Here is a 19,305-nt window from a genome sequence, read left to right on the forward strand (position 1 = left end):
AGGGCCCTTGCTGTCCTCAAACAACTTCTCCAAGTTCAGTGAGGTGAGGTGATGTTCAGTGTGCTTTCCCCATTCTTTTTTTTGCATCAATGTTTTTTAACCAGTATTTAAAAAAAAATGTCAGATGCTTTATATTGAAAAGGACTTTTTAAAAAAAATAAATGAAGAAAACCTATTCTCACCAAAAAGGTAATTTGGTCCTTTTCTGTGACTTGTTTTTTATTGTTTCCTCTTGAATAGCCCTTGATTGCTTTCTTTACAGACTGTGGGCTGGTAGCTCTCAACAGAATAAATATCTCCCACTCTCAGGCAATACCCTTCAGAAATCACCATTTAGTAACCAGCGCCACCTCAGCATGTTTCACTTTGGACTGTGTCCAGAAACGTCAGGCATGGAATGTTAACCCTTCAGCTCTATTACTCTGTCACCTGATTCCAGATGCTACCATGACGCCGACCAGACTTCCCTGGGCAGGTGATTCCACCCATGTGTCCTGGAGCCTCATCTCCCCAGAGCCCTGCCCCACTAGGGAAAGAGAGAGACAGGTTGGGAGTATGGACCGATCTGCCAACGCCCATATTCAGTGGGGAAGCAATTACAGAAGCCAGACTTTCCACCTTCTGCATCCCACAATGACCCTGGGTCCATAGTCCCAGAGGGATAAAGAATAAGAGAGCTATCAGGGGAGGGGATGGGATACAGAGTTCTCATGGTGGGAACTGTGTAGAAATGTACCCTTCTTAGCCTATGGTCTTACCAATATTTCCATTTTATAAATAAAAATAGTAATAAAAAAAAGAAATCACGATTCAATCTGCTGTCTGGCTACTTTTGTTTCACCTTGCAAAGAGAATGACTGTTGGAAGAAACAGGTCAAAGATACCAAGAGAATCAGACTGTTAATGAAGGTAGTTGGAGGTGTGGTAGGGCTCTTCCTGCAGTTTGGTATCTGACTTGCAGGGGAAGCCTTCCAGTGAAGTCCACAGGCCGGGTCACACCCTGTGTTGTTGGGAATGTCTCCATCCATCCTTCTGGCTGGAGGAGCTCACTGGACACCGCTCCCAGTGTTCCCCTCCCCATCGGAGATGAAGCTGCCAGGAGGGTTTTTTAGGTAAAACACACAGACTTAGGCACTGAGCTTCCCTTCCCTCCAGTGCTCTGTAGTTTGGGCCAGGGATATAGCTCAACATATTAGAGCAATGGATCTGCATGCCTGACACACGAGAGGTACCAGGTTCAGTCCCAGAAGCACCACTGGCTGCACTGCTTTTGTGCTCTCTCCCCCTTATTAAAGTAAGAGATATTATAGAGAGGTCTCTTTACTTCCTGTGGGTGGAGAAAAAAAAGACCCTATTTTGACGTTTGTTATTTAAGTACCACTGTTAAACTGTGTGTGTGTGTGTGTGTGTGTGTGTGTTTTAGTATAAATAAGAAAATCCTGGGGGGCGAGGGGTGGTGCACCAGGCTAAGTGCACATAGTTTGAAGTGTAGGGACCACAGCAAGGATCCTGGTTTGAGCCCCCAGCTCCCCACCGGCGGGGTTGGGGTGGGGGTGGGGGGTTGCTTCACAAGTGGTGAAGCAGGTCTGCAGGTGTCTCTCTATCTTTCCCTCCCCTCTCAAATTTTCTCTGTTCTATAAAAGAAGGAGAAGGAGGAGGAGAAGGAGAAGGAGGAGGAGGAGGAGGAGGAGGAGGAGGAGGAGGAGGAAAAAGAAGAAGAGAAGGAAAGAACAGAAAAATGAAAAAATGACTACAGAAGCAGTGAACTCATAGTGCAGGCAGCAAGCACCAGCAATAACCCTGGAGGCAAACAAAAGGGAGAGAGAAAATTAAAGAAAGAAAGAGAGAAAGAAAGAAAGAAAGAAAGAGAGAGAGAAAGAAAGGAAGGAAGAAAGGAAGAAAGGAAGGAAGGAAGGAAGGAAGGAAGGAAGGGAGAGGGAGAGAGAAAGACCTATCGTTTCAAGACCAATGGCTCTCCCATGTGAATGATTAAGCCCAGGCACGTCTTAAAGTAGGTAGAGGAGCCCACTGGGCAGGGTGCATGTGACCCCTGGAGGTCCTGTCCCACCTCTTCAGAAGGTCTGAAGCGCAGGCTCTAAGGGGAACTGCACGTTGCTAAGGCTGGTGGGGCTCTGCGCTCACCGTTCCTTCCACCCCATGTCCCTACACACTCCTGTGCAGCCACGGCAGCCCTGCTGGCTGGAAGGTGGCGATGAGTGTCTCAGAGGCTCACTGGTGATGAAGGCAGCTTCAGCTCGTCGACTCAGGCGTGGAGCCGGCCTGCCCTACCTCACCGCAAGGGAGATGCCTCTCTCAAGAGAGCGGCCACAAAGGAAGGCTTTATACCCTGGAAAGCAGCAAAGACCACAAATCAAGGCTCCTTGCCCTTGCAAACAGAAGCTCTTTGCTTTTGCTGGCATACTACGGACAGGACCACTGTCCCCAGCAAGCCAAGGAACAGCCAAGAGCTTCTAACTGTGAAGTTAGAACTAAAGATTCCAGCGGAGCTCCACAAGTGATTAACCTTCCTGAATGACTGCAAAATGAGAAGAATGCGATCTCACAGCGTTGGGAATACTGTGAGCCATTATGACTGCTAATCTTTACGGCCAATAAACCAGCAGGAAGACATTGCCACCTGGGTGTGATCAGGGAAGTCATCTGGGCATTGGCCTACGACACAGCAGCTCCAGATCTGGAGAGCCAAGCCTCCCTTGTGAGGAAATAGCCCTCTCTTGCTACTTGGCTCTCTTGTGACCCGTGTTTTCTTTGGGGGTGGGGGGGTCCAGTCTCTTTGGGATGCATGTGCCTGAAATAGGATGGCTGGAGAACAGACTTAGGGCAGAAAGCAGCCCATGGCCCATGCCACAAGGCGACGGCCAGGCCTTTTCCTCTGTCACCTATTCTCAGTAGGACTTCATCACAGCTGGCCCCAAGAACAGAAGTTTGAGCTGTGACTCAGCTTCCATGAACCTAGTGAAACAACCACTGTTACTACCCAAATGGCAGGCCTTGTTTCTTTTCTTTCACCCGTTTCTTCTCCCTCTCCTCTCCTCTCCTCTCCTCTCCTCTCCTCTCCTCTCCTCTCCTCTCCTCTCCTCTCCTCTCCTCTCCTCTTTTTACTGCTTCTAGTCGCCAGCACTACATATCCAGTTTTTGATGCCCTTTCCCCCTTTTTCTTTTTATTCAATAGGACAGAGAGAAATTGGGGAGAGGGGAGGTAGAGAGGGAGACACAAAGATAGACAGACACCTGCAGACCTGCTTCACAGCACCTGAAGCATCACCATTGCTGCAAGTAGGGGCTGGGGGCTCGAACCTGGGTCCTTGTGCTTAGTACTATGTGTGCTTAACTATGTGCGCCACCACCCAGCCATTTTTTTTTTTCACTATCACAGTTGTAAAAATTAAATGCATGCATCTATATAAAAGTGCTTTTTTGGGAGTTGGGCGGTAGCGCAGCAGGTTAAGCGCAAGTGGCGCAAAGCGCAAGGACCGGCGTAAGGATCCCGGTTCGAGGCCCCGGCTCCTCACCTGCAGGGGAGTCGCTTCACAGGCGGTGAAGCAGGTCTGCAGGTGTCTGGCTTTCTCTCCCCCTCTCTGTCTTCCCCTCCTCTCTCCATTTCTCTCCGTCCTGTCCAACAACAATGACATCAACAACAGTAATAACTACAACAATCAAACAGCAAAGGCAACAAAAGGGAATAAATAAACATTTTATAAAAAAGTGTTTTTTTTCAGGACTTTGACTGTGGTTAATATGTACCAATTTTTTTTTTCTAAACCAGTACAGCATTAACACATCACTGCCTTCACAGTCCATCCACCCACTCAAGGCCTGATCCACATTTTTCATAACTATGGAGAATTCGATGGCAGTAAGGCTGCTCGGTCCAGCTACTTCCCGCCACACACTGCCTCCATCCCTTCGCACTTATACAGACTTAGCAGCCTAGGAACAAGGGGAGGAGCCCACTGGGCTGATAAAATCACAAGACACAAAGGTTTAATTCTGAGTAGATAATCTTTCGTGTCTATAACTCTGTGCCATGTGTGTTGAGACTGCAAAGTCACAAACTCAGACCATCTCCTTCACTTCTGTCACACCTGTTTGGAAGCTGTAAGTTTCTCAAATGAAATTTTAAGAGATTTGAAGCAATGGAGCAAGGAGCTAGCCCAGAAGTAGAGACTGCCTTACGGTGTAGTGGGCCCTGAGTTCAATCCTCAGCACGTCTGTCTCTCTCAAAGAATTGTAGAATAGAAGTTAGGCTTGTTGTTGCCCTTGGCTTTTTTTTTTTGTTGTTGTTGTAGTTATTATTGTTGTTCTTACTGATGTCATCATTGTTGGATAGGATGGAGAGAAATGGAGAGAGGAGGGGAAGACAGAGAGAGGGTGAGAAAGACAGACACCTGCAGACCTGCTTCATCGCCTGTGAAGCGACTCCCCTGCAGGTGAGGAGCGGGGGTGGGGTGGGTGGGGTGGGTGGGGTGGGGCTCGAACTGGGATCCTTACGCTGGTCCTTGCACTTCGTGCCACGTGTGCTTAACCTGCTGTGCTACTGCCGGACTCCCAGGAATTTTTTTTTGAAAGAGGGACTGGAGGGAAGAGCACAGAATAGCTGAAGAGTGCTGTGACACACGGGCTCCTGCCTTTCTTTCTCACATTAGAATTTTATTTTTTTTTTGATATTTTTATTTATTATCAGATAGAGACAGAGAGAAACTGAGAGGAGAAGGAGAGACAGAGAGACACCTGCAGCACTGCTTCACCACTCATGAAGCTTTCCCCACTGCAGGTGGGGACCAGGGGCTTGATGCTGGGCCCTTGAGCTTAACCAGGTGCACCACTGCCTGGTCCCAAGGCTACTACCTTTCTGATCCACCTCCAGAATCATTCTTCAGTCTCAGTTTAGCAAAATGCATGCCATTAACAATATGACTGAGGAAACCAGGAAAGACCTGGTTGCCACGTATATATGTACATGTACATACACGGTAGCTTCGCTTCAGAATATATGCTCTCTACCCTTCAAAGACTCGTGTGTGTGTGTGTGTGTGTGTTTATATATTCCATATATTCCACCCCCCACATACACACACAAGGAAAATCCAGTCATCCATCTAAAAGGGAACAATCTTAAAACTATCAGAAATTTCTCCATATTCTGACCTGAGCACAGAGCTGTGATCTCTAGAAGGTAAGCAGTGTTAAGAAATGTGACCCCACGGTGGGGGAGACAGCATAATGGTTATGCAAACAGACTCTCATGCCTGAGGCTCCTAAATCCCAGGTTCAGTCCCCCCCCCCCCCCCCCCCCGCACCACCATAAGCCAGAGCTGAGCAGTGCTCTGGTGTTTCTGTGTGTGTCTCTCTCTGTATCTCTCTCTCAAAAAAAATTAATAATTAATAATTAAAAAAAGAGTTTGAAAAAAAAAAAAAAAAGAAATGTGACCCCAAGAACATTTGGTCTCGAACATCTGATCTCAAGAGCTGAAGTGCATTCAGAATTCTTTTCCAAGGTCACATCTACCCATCAGAACCTTTACACATTACTGGGCACAGGGGGCAGGATAGGACTAACAAGTAAGTGCCAGAGATTAAGAGAATAATTGGTTTAAGAAACCTATCAACAGATTGAAAGAAAAAAAAAAAGGCCCAAAGGGGAGAAGAAATCTTTGATTAGATCTGTTCTATCAAGAAAGTTTCCCCCAGACAGAGGAATTAAAGTTTTGACAGCACTTTAACTTTGAGCACAAAAAGGAAAACCGATACTAAGAATGGGATGGAACATAAAAGGAAAAAAAAAAAAACTGTCGGTTTGCAAGGCTGAGTATCTTTCACATCAACTGCTAAATGTTTCTTAGCTACTGGGGCAAGATGCTTTAGACGGGTCTTAGCAGCCGCTTCTATTTGTAATGGCAACTTTGGAAAGCCAGAGATGCACATCCTAGGAATGGTCCAAGTTAGTCACTTTTTCCAGCCGCTGTTGCCCACACACTTAAAGGGAGTTATGTCCCGAGTCAGACTTTCCATGGATGGAACTTTCACCATCACATGTAATCAAAGGCTCTTCTCAGCACCCAAAGACCCCACCTCCCACCCCCTCACCCCCAAGCAAGCAGAAGGAGTTCTTTCTACACAGTGGAGCAATCTGGCCCTGTGCCCTCAGGCTCAGAGCTGCCACTCAGACCTACCTCCGTGGAGTGCAGTCATCATGAGGGGGGATGATGACCACCTTGACCGTGACGGATGTTCTCAGGAGGTCAATCATCTGTTCGTGGCTCAGGGTGGCCACGGCCACCTTGCAGATCTCCACCAGCCGGCTGCCCTGCCTCAGCCCGGCTTGCCAGGCATAGCCATAGGGTTCCACGTCTGCTACTATGCCCTCGTAGTTGACGTGGAAGCCAAGCTGGCCCAGCCCATTCCTCCGCAGGGTCATCTCCACTGATTCACAGCCTTTGGACACAAACTGGACCAAGAAACAAAAGACATAATGCTTTACTGCCAACAGGCTGTTGAGTGGAGGGAATGGAAAACGGGGACAACTTGCAGCTGTCTCTACATACCCTTGATCAACAGAAGAGCATATAAATATGATTATTTCCCGTGCATTGATCCCTACTTACTGTGCCCACAAAGATTTCTTTGTGGTATCTGAAGAACTTGATGGCTTCAGTGGCATTACGAGGAAACCTTTAACAGAGACCTGGACGGAGCTGGCAGCTAAAATAAACAATTCTGCCACTAGCTTCAGTCTTGAAAAAAATCAGCATTAGCAGATTGTCAAATTCTTTTTTTTTTAATTTTTTATATTTATTTATTTTCCCTTTTGTTGTCCTTGTTGTTTTTTTATTGTTGTTATAGTTATTATTGTTGTTATTGATGTCGTCGTTGTTGGATAAGACAAGAGAGAAATGGAGAGAGGAGGGGAAGACAGAGGGGGAGAGAAAGACAGACACCTGCAGACCTGCTTCACCGCCTGTGAAGCGACTCTCCTGTAGGTGGGGAGCCTGGGACTCGAACCAGGATCCTTGCTTGGGTCCTTACACTTTGTACTATGTGTACACTTCGATCCTTAAGCTGGTCCTTGCACTTCACGCAATGTGCACTTAACCCGCTGCACTACCACTGGACCCCCAGATCGTCAATTTCTAATACCAACAGGCTAGGGGGATGAACACACATGTTCAGCAGAAAAGCAAGTGCAAAAGCCAGAACTCCCACCTCCTGCACCCCATAAAGAATGTGGACCCAGACTCCCAGTGGGGGAGAAAGGATGGGGGAAGATGACCAGAGGGCTCTGAACTCCAACTCCATCAGGACCCAGAGAGAGAAGAGGAAAAAGGGAGGGATATTTGGATGTAGTAATAGGTATATGTGTGACCTGGAGTGGAAGAGAAGATGGAACCATAGGAAAAAAGGGGGGAGCATATATGTACAGATATAGACAGACAGTTGTAGAAATAATAGTCAGCCCACATCAGCAACCTTAAGAGAACTGCTGTAGCTTCCAGTGGAGGGACTGGGGCATAGAACTCTACTGGTGGGAAGAGTGTGGAGTTGTACCTGCTACCTTATAATTTTGCACATAAATTTTAAAACACTAATAAAAACAGATTCTTTCTAATACCTAAAGAAGGTGGCTTGAGTTATATCACCAGCCACTGAGACAGAACCCATGCAAATGGACCCCAGTACAAACACACATTAGACTAATGTGTCTCGCTTCACTTGTTCTACCACTTTTTGTACTGAAAAACAGTAAGAATCTGGTGTGACCACCTCTGCATCATTTCACATTATGAAGGGGCTCTCGGGAGCTTCCCAAACAGCGCGAGCTTTGGTCACCTGGCTCAAGTCTGTTCTGCACGCGCCCTGAAAGGGGAATCGCGAGGTGAAGCGGCAGGGAAGGGCTCACCTGCAACCTTCTGACAATCTCTTTGATGTCCTCGCTGGTAAGGAGGCTCTCCACAGAAACACATTCTCCTCGCTCATAGAAGATTTTGAGACTGGTGTCAGTGGACGTCCACCCGATCACATCTCTGCAGGAACAGTTGAAAACCACGCTCTTGGTCTCCTGTTCGATGAGGATGATGAACTCGTTAGAGATCCCGAGAAGGCAGTCGATTTCCATCGCCTTATTGTAGTCTTTGGCCCGGACTGTCCACACGATGGCCCCCATGCTGCTGAGTTCAGCTCCTGGATATGGTTTCGACTTTTCCTTCTTCTTAGAGGCCAGAGAGATAAACGGGAACTTGCCAGATGGGTCGATAGGGGTGTTGGTGACGTTCTTTTCTGCCAGATCCTTCAGATACTCCTGGCGTGTCCGCGTTGCCATGGCGCGGAACTTCTCCGATTTATGAGCGGCGTTTTCGGCATTGATGACTTTGGCCAAAAGAAAGTCCCTGAATACGTTTGATTTAGGGAAAGTCACCCCTTTGGGGATGGGCGGCCCAAAGGAAGGGACGTCTCTGGACCTGGTCACAGCCACACTAAGAAGACACAAAGATCAGAGAGGGAAAGGAGCGTCAGTACTCAGCCTCACAGCACGAGGACACGATTAAAGTCAAAGACAAAGATGGATCTCTAGAGAAGTCAGTGCCCACTTACTCTTTCTGATGAACATATACAGGAGTTTTAATTCAATCACCTTTAGAATCAACAGAAAATAGCTTTTTTTCCCCCAGCCACCCCCGCCTAAAAAAAAAATGAGGGGTTGGGCAGTAGCACAGCGGGTTAAGCGCACGTGGCACAAAGCGCAAGGACCTGGGTAAGGATCCCGGTTCAAGACCCCGGCTCCCCACCTGCAGGGGAGTCGCTTTACAGGCAGTGAAGCAGGTCTGCAGGTGTCTGTCTTTCTCCCACCCCCATCACTGTCTTCCCCTCCTCTCTCCATCCTATCCAACAACCATGACATCAATAACCACAACAATAAAACAACAAGGGCAACAAAAGGGAATCAATATTAAAAAATTAAAACAAAATAAAACCACCAATTCCATACAGCAAAGCTTTCTTTTCTTTGACAGAGAAGAACAAGCCAACCATAACCCCTAACAGATTTACTGTGGCGTCCAGTAAAGCAAAAGCTGACTTTAGAAAAGAGAGCTGAGAGACTTGCTGGTGTCCCTGAGGGAGGGTTACTGTAGCTGCACAACCTTCTAGAATAAGCAGGTCCGGCAGGACCACAGATGCGGTTTCCAGTTCAGCTAGGATGCCCAGAAGTAACAGTGGGACCACCCCAGGATGCAACACACAAACAGGCGAACAGTCTGGGGCCCGCTGGTGGCACCCGCAGCTCAGCACACACTCTACCAGGAGCAAACCCAGGTTCCAACCTCTGGCTCCCACCTGCAGGCACAAAGCTTCAGGTGTGGTGAAGTAGGTCTGCAGGTCTTTCTCATTCCCTTTCTATCTCCTGCTCTCAATTTTTCTCTGTCCCATCAGATAAAATTTAAAAAGGGGGGGGTGGCTCTGGGAGGAGCTGATATGTCCTGTAGGCACTGAACCCCAGACATAACCGTGGTGGCAATAAAAGTGAACAAACAAATAATTGTTTTTTTGGCCTACGTCAGGCATTAGGCAACTTAATCAAACATACCACTTAAAAATGAAACTGGGGAGGTCGGGGTGGTAGCGCAGCGGGTTAAGCACGCGTGACCCAAAGCGCAAAGACCAGCTAAGGATCGGATCCCGGTTTGAGCCCCCAGCTCCCCACCTGCAGGGGAGTCACTTCACAGGCGGTGAAGCAGGTCTGCAGGTGTCTGTCTTTCTCTCCCCCTAGAGAAGAAAGACCGAGTCTAGGGAAGACAGAGTCTTCCCCTCCTCTCTCCGTTTCTCTCTGTCCTATCCAACAATGAACGACATCAACAATAACAATAATAACCACAACAAGGCTATAACACGGGCAACAAAAAGGGAAAAAAATGGCCTCCAGGAGCAGTAGATTCATGGTGCAGGCACTGAGCCCCAGCAATAACCCTGGAGGCAAAAAAAAAAAAAAAAAGAAACTGGAATTTAAATACATAATAAAACGATTATGACCTTTATAATAACAGCAACAGTGCTCTAAAATCCTATTTTTTAATGGAGCTACTCTTTGATCCAAATTCTGATCCAGACAGAGTTTTTTGTTTGTTTGGTGCAAAGACTCTCAATATATAGGTGTTAAAAAAATATTTTAATTTTATTGATTAAATATTGGTTTAAAATGTAAGATTTTTTAAGTCTAGTTCCACACACAGACATGTATCTGTGCGCTCAGTGTACCCATCAGCAAAGCTCCTGTGTGTCCTCAAATCCCTACTAAACTCTTCCCTCTGACAAAAACCAGAGTTTTCAGACTCTAAGAGTAAGTGTGACTATTTATTTTACCAGAACACTGCTCAGCTCTGGTTTATGGTGGTACAGGGGATTGAACTTGGGACTCTGGAACCTCAGGCATGAAAGTCTCTTTGTATAACCATTATGCGATCTACCTCCATCCAATTTTGACAATTTGTGAAGAAGTTATTTTACCTTTAGAAGTAAATTTTAAGAAAGCCAATTCATAGCAAGCTTTTTTCCCCCTGCATGTGTTGTTAAAATTGAGCCTAAGAATACTGTTAAAATATTCGCCTAAGAAGTGGTCCATACAAACAATGACTTTTTATTTACTGAGGGCTATCACTGGGGTGCTTGCACAATGAATCCACCGCGTATGGTGGTCATTTGCTTCCTTCTCTCTCTCTCTTTTGGTAGGACAGACAGAATTCGAGAGGGAGAGAGAGAGAGACAGAGAGAAGCACTGTTTCACCACTCATGAAGCTTTTCCCTTGCAGGTGGAGAGCAGGGGCTCAAACCCAGGTCCTTACGTCTAGTGTCTAGTAACATGTGAAGTTTAACCTGGTGCACCGCTGCCGGGACCCCATAACTTACTACTTTTCATTCCTTTTAAAAAATTTTTATTTATTTTCCCTTTTGTTGCCCTTGTCTTTTGATTGTTGTTGTAGTTATTGATGTCATCATTGTTGGATAGGACAGAGAGAAATGGAGAGAGGAGGGGAAGACAGAGAGGGGGAGAGAAAGACAGACACCTGCAGACCTGCTTCACCGCCTGTGAAGCGACTGCCCTGCAGGTGGGGAGCCGGGGACTAGAACCAGGATCCTTATGCCGGTTCTTGCGCTTTGCACCACGTGCGCTTAACCCGCTGCACTACCGCCTGACTCCCTACTAAAGAAGTTCTTATTTTCCCCTTTCCTAGAACAACAAGCAAATTGGAAGTGGACAGGTTGTGTGTTTTCAGTCATGTTCCAAAGTCTTATTACTGTAGGACCTCAGCAAAATGAGAAGGCTGAGAACGATAATTCTAACTGGACAGACTCTTCCTCACAACCCAATTCACTGTATGAAAGTGAGTCAGTTCTACAATGTCACGAAGTACTAGGAAAACAGTAAAACGACTGTTTCTTGAAATACATCTCTTGGATAGTGTGCTTAGCCATGAATGTGATCCAGGTTTGAGCCTGGCCCCAACTGCACTGAAGGACCCAACTTTGTTGTGTGGTATCTTTCTCTCTGACTTTCTGTCTCTATCTAAAACTAACTAACTAAAAATAAGTGTTTCTCTTTCTAAAACTCCCAGAATAACTGAAAATAAAATCAGAGGCTACATAGCTTTCAAATTTAACTGAAAAGTTGTTTTATTATTATTTTTTCTCTATTCTGAGAAGGGTCCTGCTTAATATTCTCCACTTTTCTTTAAAAAAAAAAAAGGGGGAGTCAGGCAGTAGCGCAGCAGGTTAAGCGCACATGGTGCAAAGTGCAAGGGCAGGAGTAAGGATCCCGGTTCGAGCCCCGGCTCCCCACCTGGAGAAGGTCGCTTCGCAAGCGGTGAAGCAGGTCTGCAGGTGTCTATCTTTCTCTCCTCATCTCTGTCTTCCCCTCCTCTCTCCATTTCTCTCTGTCCTGTCTAACAACAACAACAGCTATGACAACAATGACAACTAACAAGCACAACAAGGGCAACAAAATGGGAAAAAAATAGCCTCCAGGAGCAGTGGATTCTCACTGCAGGCACTGAGCCCCAGCAATAACCGTGGAGGCAAACAAAAAAAAAAGTGAAAAAAAAGTTTGTTTCTTGTGAAATAGGACAGTTCAATAAAATCAGGAGCCTCAGGAAGCAAATCAAGTTGTTGTCCCCCCCACCACCACCCTGGAGATTCCATGGAGTGGCCTAAATGCTGATTTCTAGATTTCTTTCAAAAGCAAACAGGCTCCTTAGTTCATTCTGGGACAAAGAAAGCAGGTAAGAGACACTCCATTTCCTAAGGAGAGGATCCACAGAAACCTCCTGAAACATAATTATCCCAGTGATGGAAAAGCAATCTATCCTGTCTGCAGTGAACTGTCTGGCTGGAATACTGACAGTTGTATAATTTCCATTTGATCAAGTTATTTTATCTAAGTCAAGCAAAGGAGGTTGAAATCTAGATTTGCTAGAATTTTTTTTTTGGCCAGAAATTTTCAAAGGAATTCTGTAAGGATCCAGAAATATTTAGTATCTTTTATTTATTAATTGGCAACTTCTCTAGCTAATTTCACTTGAAATCATTACACTTTCTGAGAAACAGCTGTGATTTATTTTTAAAGAAGGAGAGAAAAACATTCTTCCAGGGTGAGTACCCTTCATCCACTTGCCGGTAGAACTCGCTGGCTTTCTATAGATCTATTTCACAACTGATGGAACTTGATACAAATATACACTCAAAACCCACCAATAATTACAAAACTCTGGAGTGAACTATGAAGGAACTGAGTCTCCAACTTGTAATTATCGGTGATTCATCCTGGTAGGGAGGTAAAAGACACAGACACTAAAATCAGGTTTGCCTCATTACAAACAGAACCCTTACAGAAGATGAGGATGATACTCCCAGAATGCCCTTTTCCAACAAAGGGTCTTGTTTTGAGTACATCTGACTTTCAAGGTTTTCTACGAGGTTAAAAACGCACTAATTTAGATGCCACCGATCCTGAACTCCTGATAATAAGGTCTGTTTTAAGCTCAGCGGAAAGAACATCTGCCCTTTGTAAGAAGCCTTTCCAGACTTTCACCAGCTCTCTGGAAATACTTAGGTGGCATTAACGAGAATCCCTTTGGCACATGCAATGCTAGGGCTTGAGCTTTGGATGTCACACTGGAGCGTCCAACACCTCACCCACTGCACCACCTCCCAGGCCAATATAAAACATTTTGCTATTTTTCATTTTAAAACAGAGGCAGAGAGGAGAGACACCCCGACACCTGCTGTACAAGCACGGTGCCTGTGCTGCTTTCCCTCCCATCCCAGGTCCTTGCACGTAGTCAGGTGTGTGCGTTAGCAGTTGCGCTATCTTCTGGTCACTGTCCTTAATGTCTTTAGTAGCAGAGCTGGTGGGGCTCCATGGTGGTGCACCTGGCTGAGTGCATAAGGACCCAGAGTCAAGCCTCCAGAACTCACCTGCAGAGAGAAGCTCCACCAGCGATGAAGTGTGGGGTGGGGCTACGTGTAAGCTTGATAGAGCTTAGGGAGTCCTCCCCCCATCCTTGGATGGAGGTCTGGGAAGGTACCCCCTTGTGAGTCTCTCTCAAAGGGGGGAAGCAAAGGGGTGAGCAAAGGTGAGCAAAGGGGGGAAGCTCAGACTTAATTCTTTGCTTCTTGACTCTCAGGCCCACGAAACCTCACTGCCTCTCTTCATTAACTGCAGGCCACATGGCCGCCTACTTTAAGATTCATTTACTCAAAGTTCACCTCACCTTCTGATCACAGAGGAGAACACACCTATCACACACTCCTAGCAGTGCCCTTTGATGTCCTCAATTTGCTTATCTTCTCTCTATCTTGCCTTAACTGGTTCAACCCCTGTCCTCCCCTCAAACGGTAATTTGGGTAATTAAATCCTGCATCAGGAGACTAGTCATCTTGACCTTTATGTATCTGCATCAATTCTTGTCATACCAGCCCCGTACCATAGGGGCAAGCTGACCTTTAAGAAACCTGTAATTTCTGACATATCTGAATAATGTTCTTTGTTTGGTTTTCTATTTAAACTTTTGCCCACTTGCTAATAAATGAGATCTGAGATCTGAGCATGCTGCAGGTCTCCCCGGTGTCTTTACTTCGTGTCATCCCTTGCGCGAGTGAGAAAGAACCGGTCCGTTACCTTTCTCCTGGAGATCATCCGCCAGAGACCCCGACAATGAAGCAGGCCTGCAGGGGCCTCTTATTCTGTCTCCCCCCCATGCTCAATTCTCTCTTCCTATCAAATATATAAATATATATATATATACACACATACATATTTAAAGTAGATTTGAAAGTTTCTGTTTGGCCACATTTACGTTAGCCTCATATGCAAGGTTATATCATCTTGGAAATCAACCTATAATTTCAGCATTGATCAGGACAGGAAATTTCTACTTAAAAGAGATATCTAAACAGAATCAAGTTTAGATAGTCAAGCAGACATAAGTTCAGAGGCTGGAAAGTTACAAAAAGATAATTCTAGAAGGGAATGTGGAAATTCCATGTTCCTCAACCCCTGCCAGTAAAATCCTGAATGTCATCTTAAAATTCATGTTGAGTTTGCCTTTAACTGAATAATGTGTTCTTTTTCCTTTTTTAACAGAAAAATAGTGTCTTCAAAATCAGGAGCATAATGAAGAAGGGAGAAAGTATGCATTCTGTGCTTTACTGTCTTTTGACATATCCCCCAACCTCGGTCTGAACAGCTAGTACACATACTTCACTGCTCCAGGAAACAGAATCTGAGAAATGATTTGTGCAGAGCTTGTCAGAGAACCCGGATTGAGATTTCAATTTCTGGAGAGTGAACTTAACACACTAGGATAAGATTATGCCTTTTAATCCCTGCTCCCTCCCGACAGGGCTTGCTAAAGGGCTCCTGGAAAAAAAGCCACGTAAGAGGTCACCATTAGGCTGGGAACTACTGCTGGCATCAAATACCTCAGGCAAAGCCCAAGGTCTCGACACCCAAACTCAGTATCATGTTGACACAGGAGAATGTGTCAGAGACATTGTAACAGAAACACCTCATTGGGAAACTGAGAAACATGTCAGTGAAGAAAAAAAAAAAAAGAAAAGAAAAAAGACACCTGATCTTAAGCACAATGGAAAGAGCCATAAGCAATGATCAATTCGAAGTTTAAAGGGAAGGGGACTTAAGGAACACCAAAACAGGAGGGGGGGGGGACTCCCCTTCCTGGAGTTTGAGTGAGACTGCCAACTTGGAGAACTTTTCCAAAACGCAGACCTGGCCAAGAACAGTGTAGACAGAGGAGTCTACACCCATGGCCTTTGTGGGAGTTGTTCTCCACACGCCGAGCCCTGCTGCTCTCTGTTAGTATATACACTGTCCTTCTGTGCATGTTAAAGGTTGAGGGTTAATTTCAGTTGGGGGCTATAGTCACTGTTTTCTTTCCTGGGGGAACTGTCCAGTGCGAGGGGAAACACAAGGGAAGTACTCCGTCTTGGTCAGGGGAACATTCCAGAAAGAAGCAGGAACTCCTCAGATGGAGGGCTACGGCTGTATAAGAGAAGAGGCTTTCATGCCTGCAGAGCAGGATGTACACAGAGGACGAGAACAGAATGTTCTACGAGCCCTAAGTATCTCCACATGGTTAAAAAACGAGGTGCGGCTGGTGCCAGCAGGGGACTGGTGTGCCGGGAGTCGGCCAGAGGTGCCAGTGGGAGCTGAGTGAGAGGCCAGGTCTGAAGGATGCCACACAACAGATTATGTTACAGAGGCTGAATCTTTTCCAGAAAGGGCTTTTTTTTTTCTATATGGAATTTTAGATACTCAGATTTTTACTTTAGAAATGTCAGCTACATTGGACAGTAACGATGCTGATTAATTCTGCCGTGAAATAGACATTCTGAGTGGATTCTATTTTTAACCACTTGACCTACTTGAACTTTTTTTTTTCTTTCTAGGAACATGTTTATCTATTTGTTATTCAGACAACAAAGGAAGCAAAAGGACATTTTCTGTGTGCAGACCACACTCCCTACTGACACTGGGTGTTTTACTTATGGGATTTTTACGTAGATACCAAACAACTTCCACTGCACAGAAAGTGAAATCTGAGATCTCAGAGGTTTAACAGTCTGGTTGGATGCCAAGTGCTTTTTGCACTACATCATACTGACTCCTTTCAACATTTATTATATTCTCAACACCGAATATGGAAATCAGTCTAAGAGAAGTAACATATATTTTTTACCTTCCTAGACAGTTACTGACAGCAGTTTAACACCTGTTTTAAAGACGGGGGGGGGGGGGTAGGGTGGGGAGGAATGATTACTGGACTTCTACAATTAACAATTCTTTGTCAAAGAGGCAACTACCACGTAAGGTTCTCTACATTTTTATATTATTTTCTTTCTTTCTTTCTTTCTTTTTACTCTTTCTGGCTGAATTACATTAAAATAAGGTTTATACGCTGCGGCTGACTAGGTTCCGAGTGAAGTATCTTTACTTTGTAAGCCCCTCTGCTCTCATTTTCTATTCCTTACAACCTCTTTGTGAAGAAAACGGGCTATTTGTCAGGTAGGATGAGTTGAGGTGACTAGAGACATGTCTGTCAGTCATTTGCATTTTCCGTCAATTGGCTTGTCAAGAGGGTTGGTCGGATTCCATCTGGGGAGGAGAGTCGAGAACGATTCACAAGTGAGCTGCTTCTCCACGATGAGACACAGCACTGCCTCTTTCTGCACATGTACAGTCTTGGACGGTCAATGCCTAGATTCATTAATTAGTTACCTAAAAACAGTGAAACAAGTTTTTGTTCTGTTTTGCCTCCAGGGTCATCGCTGGGGCCCAGTGCCTGCACTACGAATCCACAGCTCCTGGAGGCCATTTTTTTCCCCATTTTTGTTGCCCATGTTATTGTTGTTGCTGGATAGGACAGAGAGAAATGGAGAGAGGAGAGAAAGACAGACACCTGCAGACCTGCTTCACCGCCTGTGAAGCAATTCCCCTGCAGGGGGGGAGCTGGGGGCTTGAGCCAGGATCCTTGCGCTGGTCCTTGTGATTAGTAAGACCACATGCGCTTAACCCGCTGCGCTACCGCCCGGCCCCTGTAAAAAGCTTTACATCGTGTCTCTATAATGCCAGGCCCTCAAGGATGAGTGAAATGCTTTAGTTTGCTTTCAAACCGGAAGATTCCAGATTCCCTTTTACTGAATTTGTACCTTGCTGAGAAGTCCTCCTGCATCTCCCTTGTCAGCAGTCTCTGACCAATGTTTTCAATGTGTCTTAGTCACTACAGAGCACACAGCTCAGTCATTTTGATTTGTTGCTTCTAATTTGTTTCATTAACCGGGACCAGATAATTAAACTCACTGTATTGATAGAAACAGAGGCGAGGAGATGGGAGAAGGGGCCAGGTGGTGGGGCACCTGATTGAGCACACATGTTACAATGCGCAAGGACCCGGGTTTGAGCCCCCCAGTCCCCACTTGCAGGCGAAGCAGAGCTACGAGTAACTCTCTCTCTATCTCCCCGTTCCCTCTCGATTTTTGGCTGTCTCTATCCAATAAATAAATAAAGCTAATTTAAAAAAATAAGAGAGATGGGAGGAGAGTTCTCTACTGAGGTTATAGACATAGACTTCAGGACACAAACTTAGGGAATGAATTTTAAGTTTTCTGGATATGTCTACTAGTCACGGTCAAGGGGCCTCTGCAGTTAAAGTAGTCAGTTATCCCTACATCAGCTTTCTAGTACTCAGGGAGGCATAACACACTTTAATTTAGGGTTTAATTTCTGTATCACGTTAGCGATTTTTCTGTCTCTCTGCTGCGACTCAGGGTGCGGAATACTGCCTTTCTCATACATGGCAAATGCTGAAGAGAACTGGACAAGAATAGATGAAGAAGACCAGTAACCTGCACACGGAGGTGTCTCTGTATGTACACACTATATTGCATGGAGACATCGAGCCTATTCTGATTATTTACAAAGCACAGCTGTGACACTCTCACATTCTAACAAGCTCCTCTGCCTGGCTGTCCCTGTGCTAGGAAATGCAGCACAGAGCACTCCCAGAATTACTCCCCCTTCAATGAATTCCATCTTACTCTATCTAAAAACACACCACATTCCGTTTGGTCCAATAAAGCTCCTCCCTCTCCAGCCTATACTAATCCCATACTTGTCTGTGTGATCACAGCAAGAAAGCCACTCAGAGGAAAGAAGTTTGCACATGCCAAAGCTCAAAAACACCAGGAAGTCATGATGTACCATGCGCGGTTTGTGGGGGAGAAAGCTGGTCACTAGAAATTCTGAAGGCTGGAAAGAATATGAATTACTCCAACTATCTCACTCATGGATAATATTTTTTCTTTTCCTTTTAAAAAATTTTTTTCTTTCCTTCCTTTTGCCTCCAGGGTTATTGCTGAGTCTCGGTGCCTACACTACAAATCCACTGCTCCTGGAGGCCATTTTTTCCCCCTTTTGTTGCCCTTGTGGTTTATCGTTGTTGTTGCTATTATCATTGTTGTCACTGCTGTCATTGTTGTTGGACAGGACAGAGAAAAGGGGAAGACAGAGAGGGAGAGAGAAAGATAGACACCTGTAGACCTGCTTCACTACTTGTCAAGTGACTCCCCCCTCCCCACGCAGGTGGGGAGCCAGGGACTTGAACCAGGATCCTTATGCCGGTCCTTGAGCTTGGCACCATGTGCGCTTAACCTGTTGCACTACCGCCCGGCCCCCCATGGATAAAATTTAACTGGTTTTAACCAAAGTCAGCATAAATCTATCTCTTAACTTTTCCTATGCACCCCTAGTGAAGAGGTCTATGAACCATACCCCTAGAAGTTTAGAGAGGGGTTACGGGATGAGGAAAATATTCATACTTCTAGAAGTCCTTCCAAGATCCACATTTTCTCTTGAAATTGGTAAGAGATTTTCCATTCCATAGTATATTTACTTTTTTAAATTAATTTATTTATTTATTGCCACCAGGGTTATTGCTGGGGCTCGGTGCCTGCAATACGAATCCACTGCTCCTGGAGGCCATTTTTTCCCCATTTTATTGTCATTTTGGTTATTATTGTTGTTGTTGTTATTATTGTTGTTGGATAGGACAGAGAGAAATGGAGAGAGGAGGGGAAGACAGAGGGGGAGAGAAAGACAGACACCTGCAGACCTGCTTCACTGCCCGTGAAGCGACCCTCCCCCCCCCTTCAGGCCGGCAGCCGGGGGCTCAAACTAGGATCCTTAAACTGGTCCTTGTGCTTTGTGCCACCTGCACTTAA

The 19,305-nt window shown here is 45.6% G+C and overlaps 1 protein-coding gene across 1 annotated transcript in view; it reads right to left on the minus strand.

Annotated features, from left to right (window-relative positions):
• SIPA1L1 (signal induced proliferation associated 1 like 1) overlaps positions 1 to 19,305 on the minus strand; it is a 322,776-nt gene that overhangs the window by 64,924 nt on the left and 238,547 nt on the right. The window contains exons 11-12 of the mRNA XM_060174201.1: positions 7,919 to 8,492; positions 6,195 to 6,469 (exon numbers count right to left, since the gene is read on the minus strand). Of these exons, the coding sequence (XP_060030184.1) occupies positions 6,195 to 6,469; positions 7,919 to 8,492 (849 nt within the window). The remainder of the gene's footprint in view (positions 1 to 6,194; positions 6,470 to 7,918; positions 8,493 to 19,305) is intronic.

The sequence above is a fragment of the Erinaceus europaeus genome, chromosome 16 (assembly GCF_950295315.1).
Source record: "Erinaceus europaeus chromosome 16, mEriEur2.1, whole genome shotgun sequence".
NCBI classification, from domain to species: domain Eukaryota; kingdom Metazoa; phylum Chordata; class Mammalia; order Eulipotyphla; family Erinaceidae; genus Erinaceus; species Erinaceus europaeus.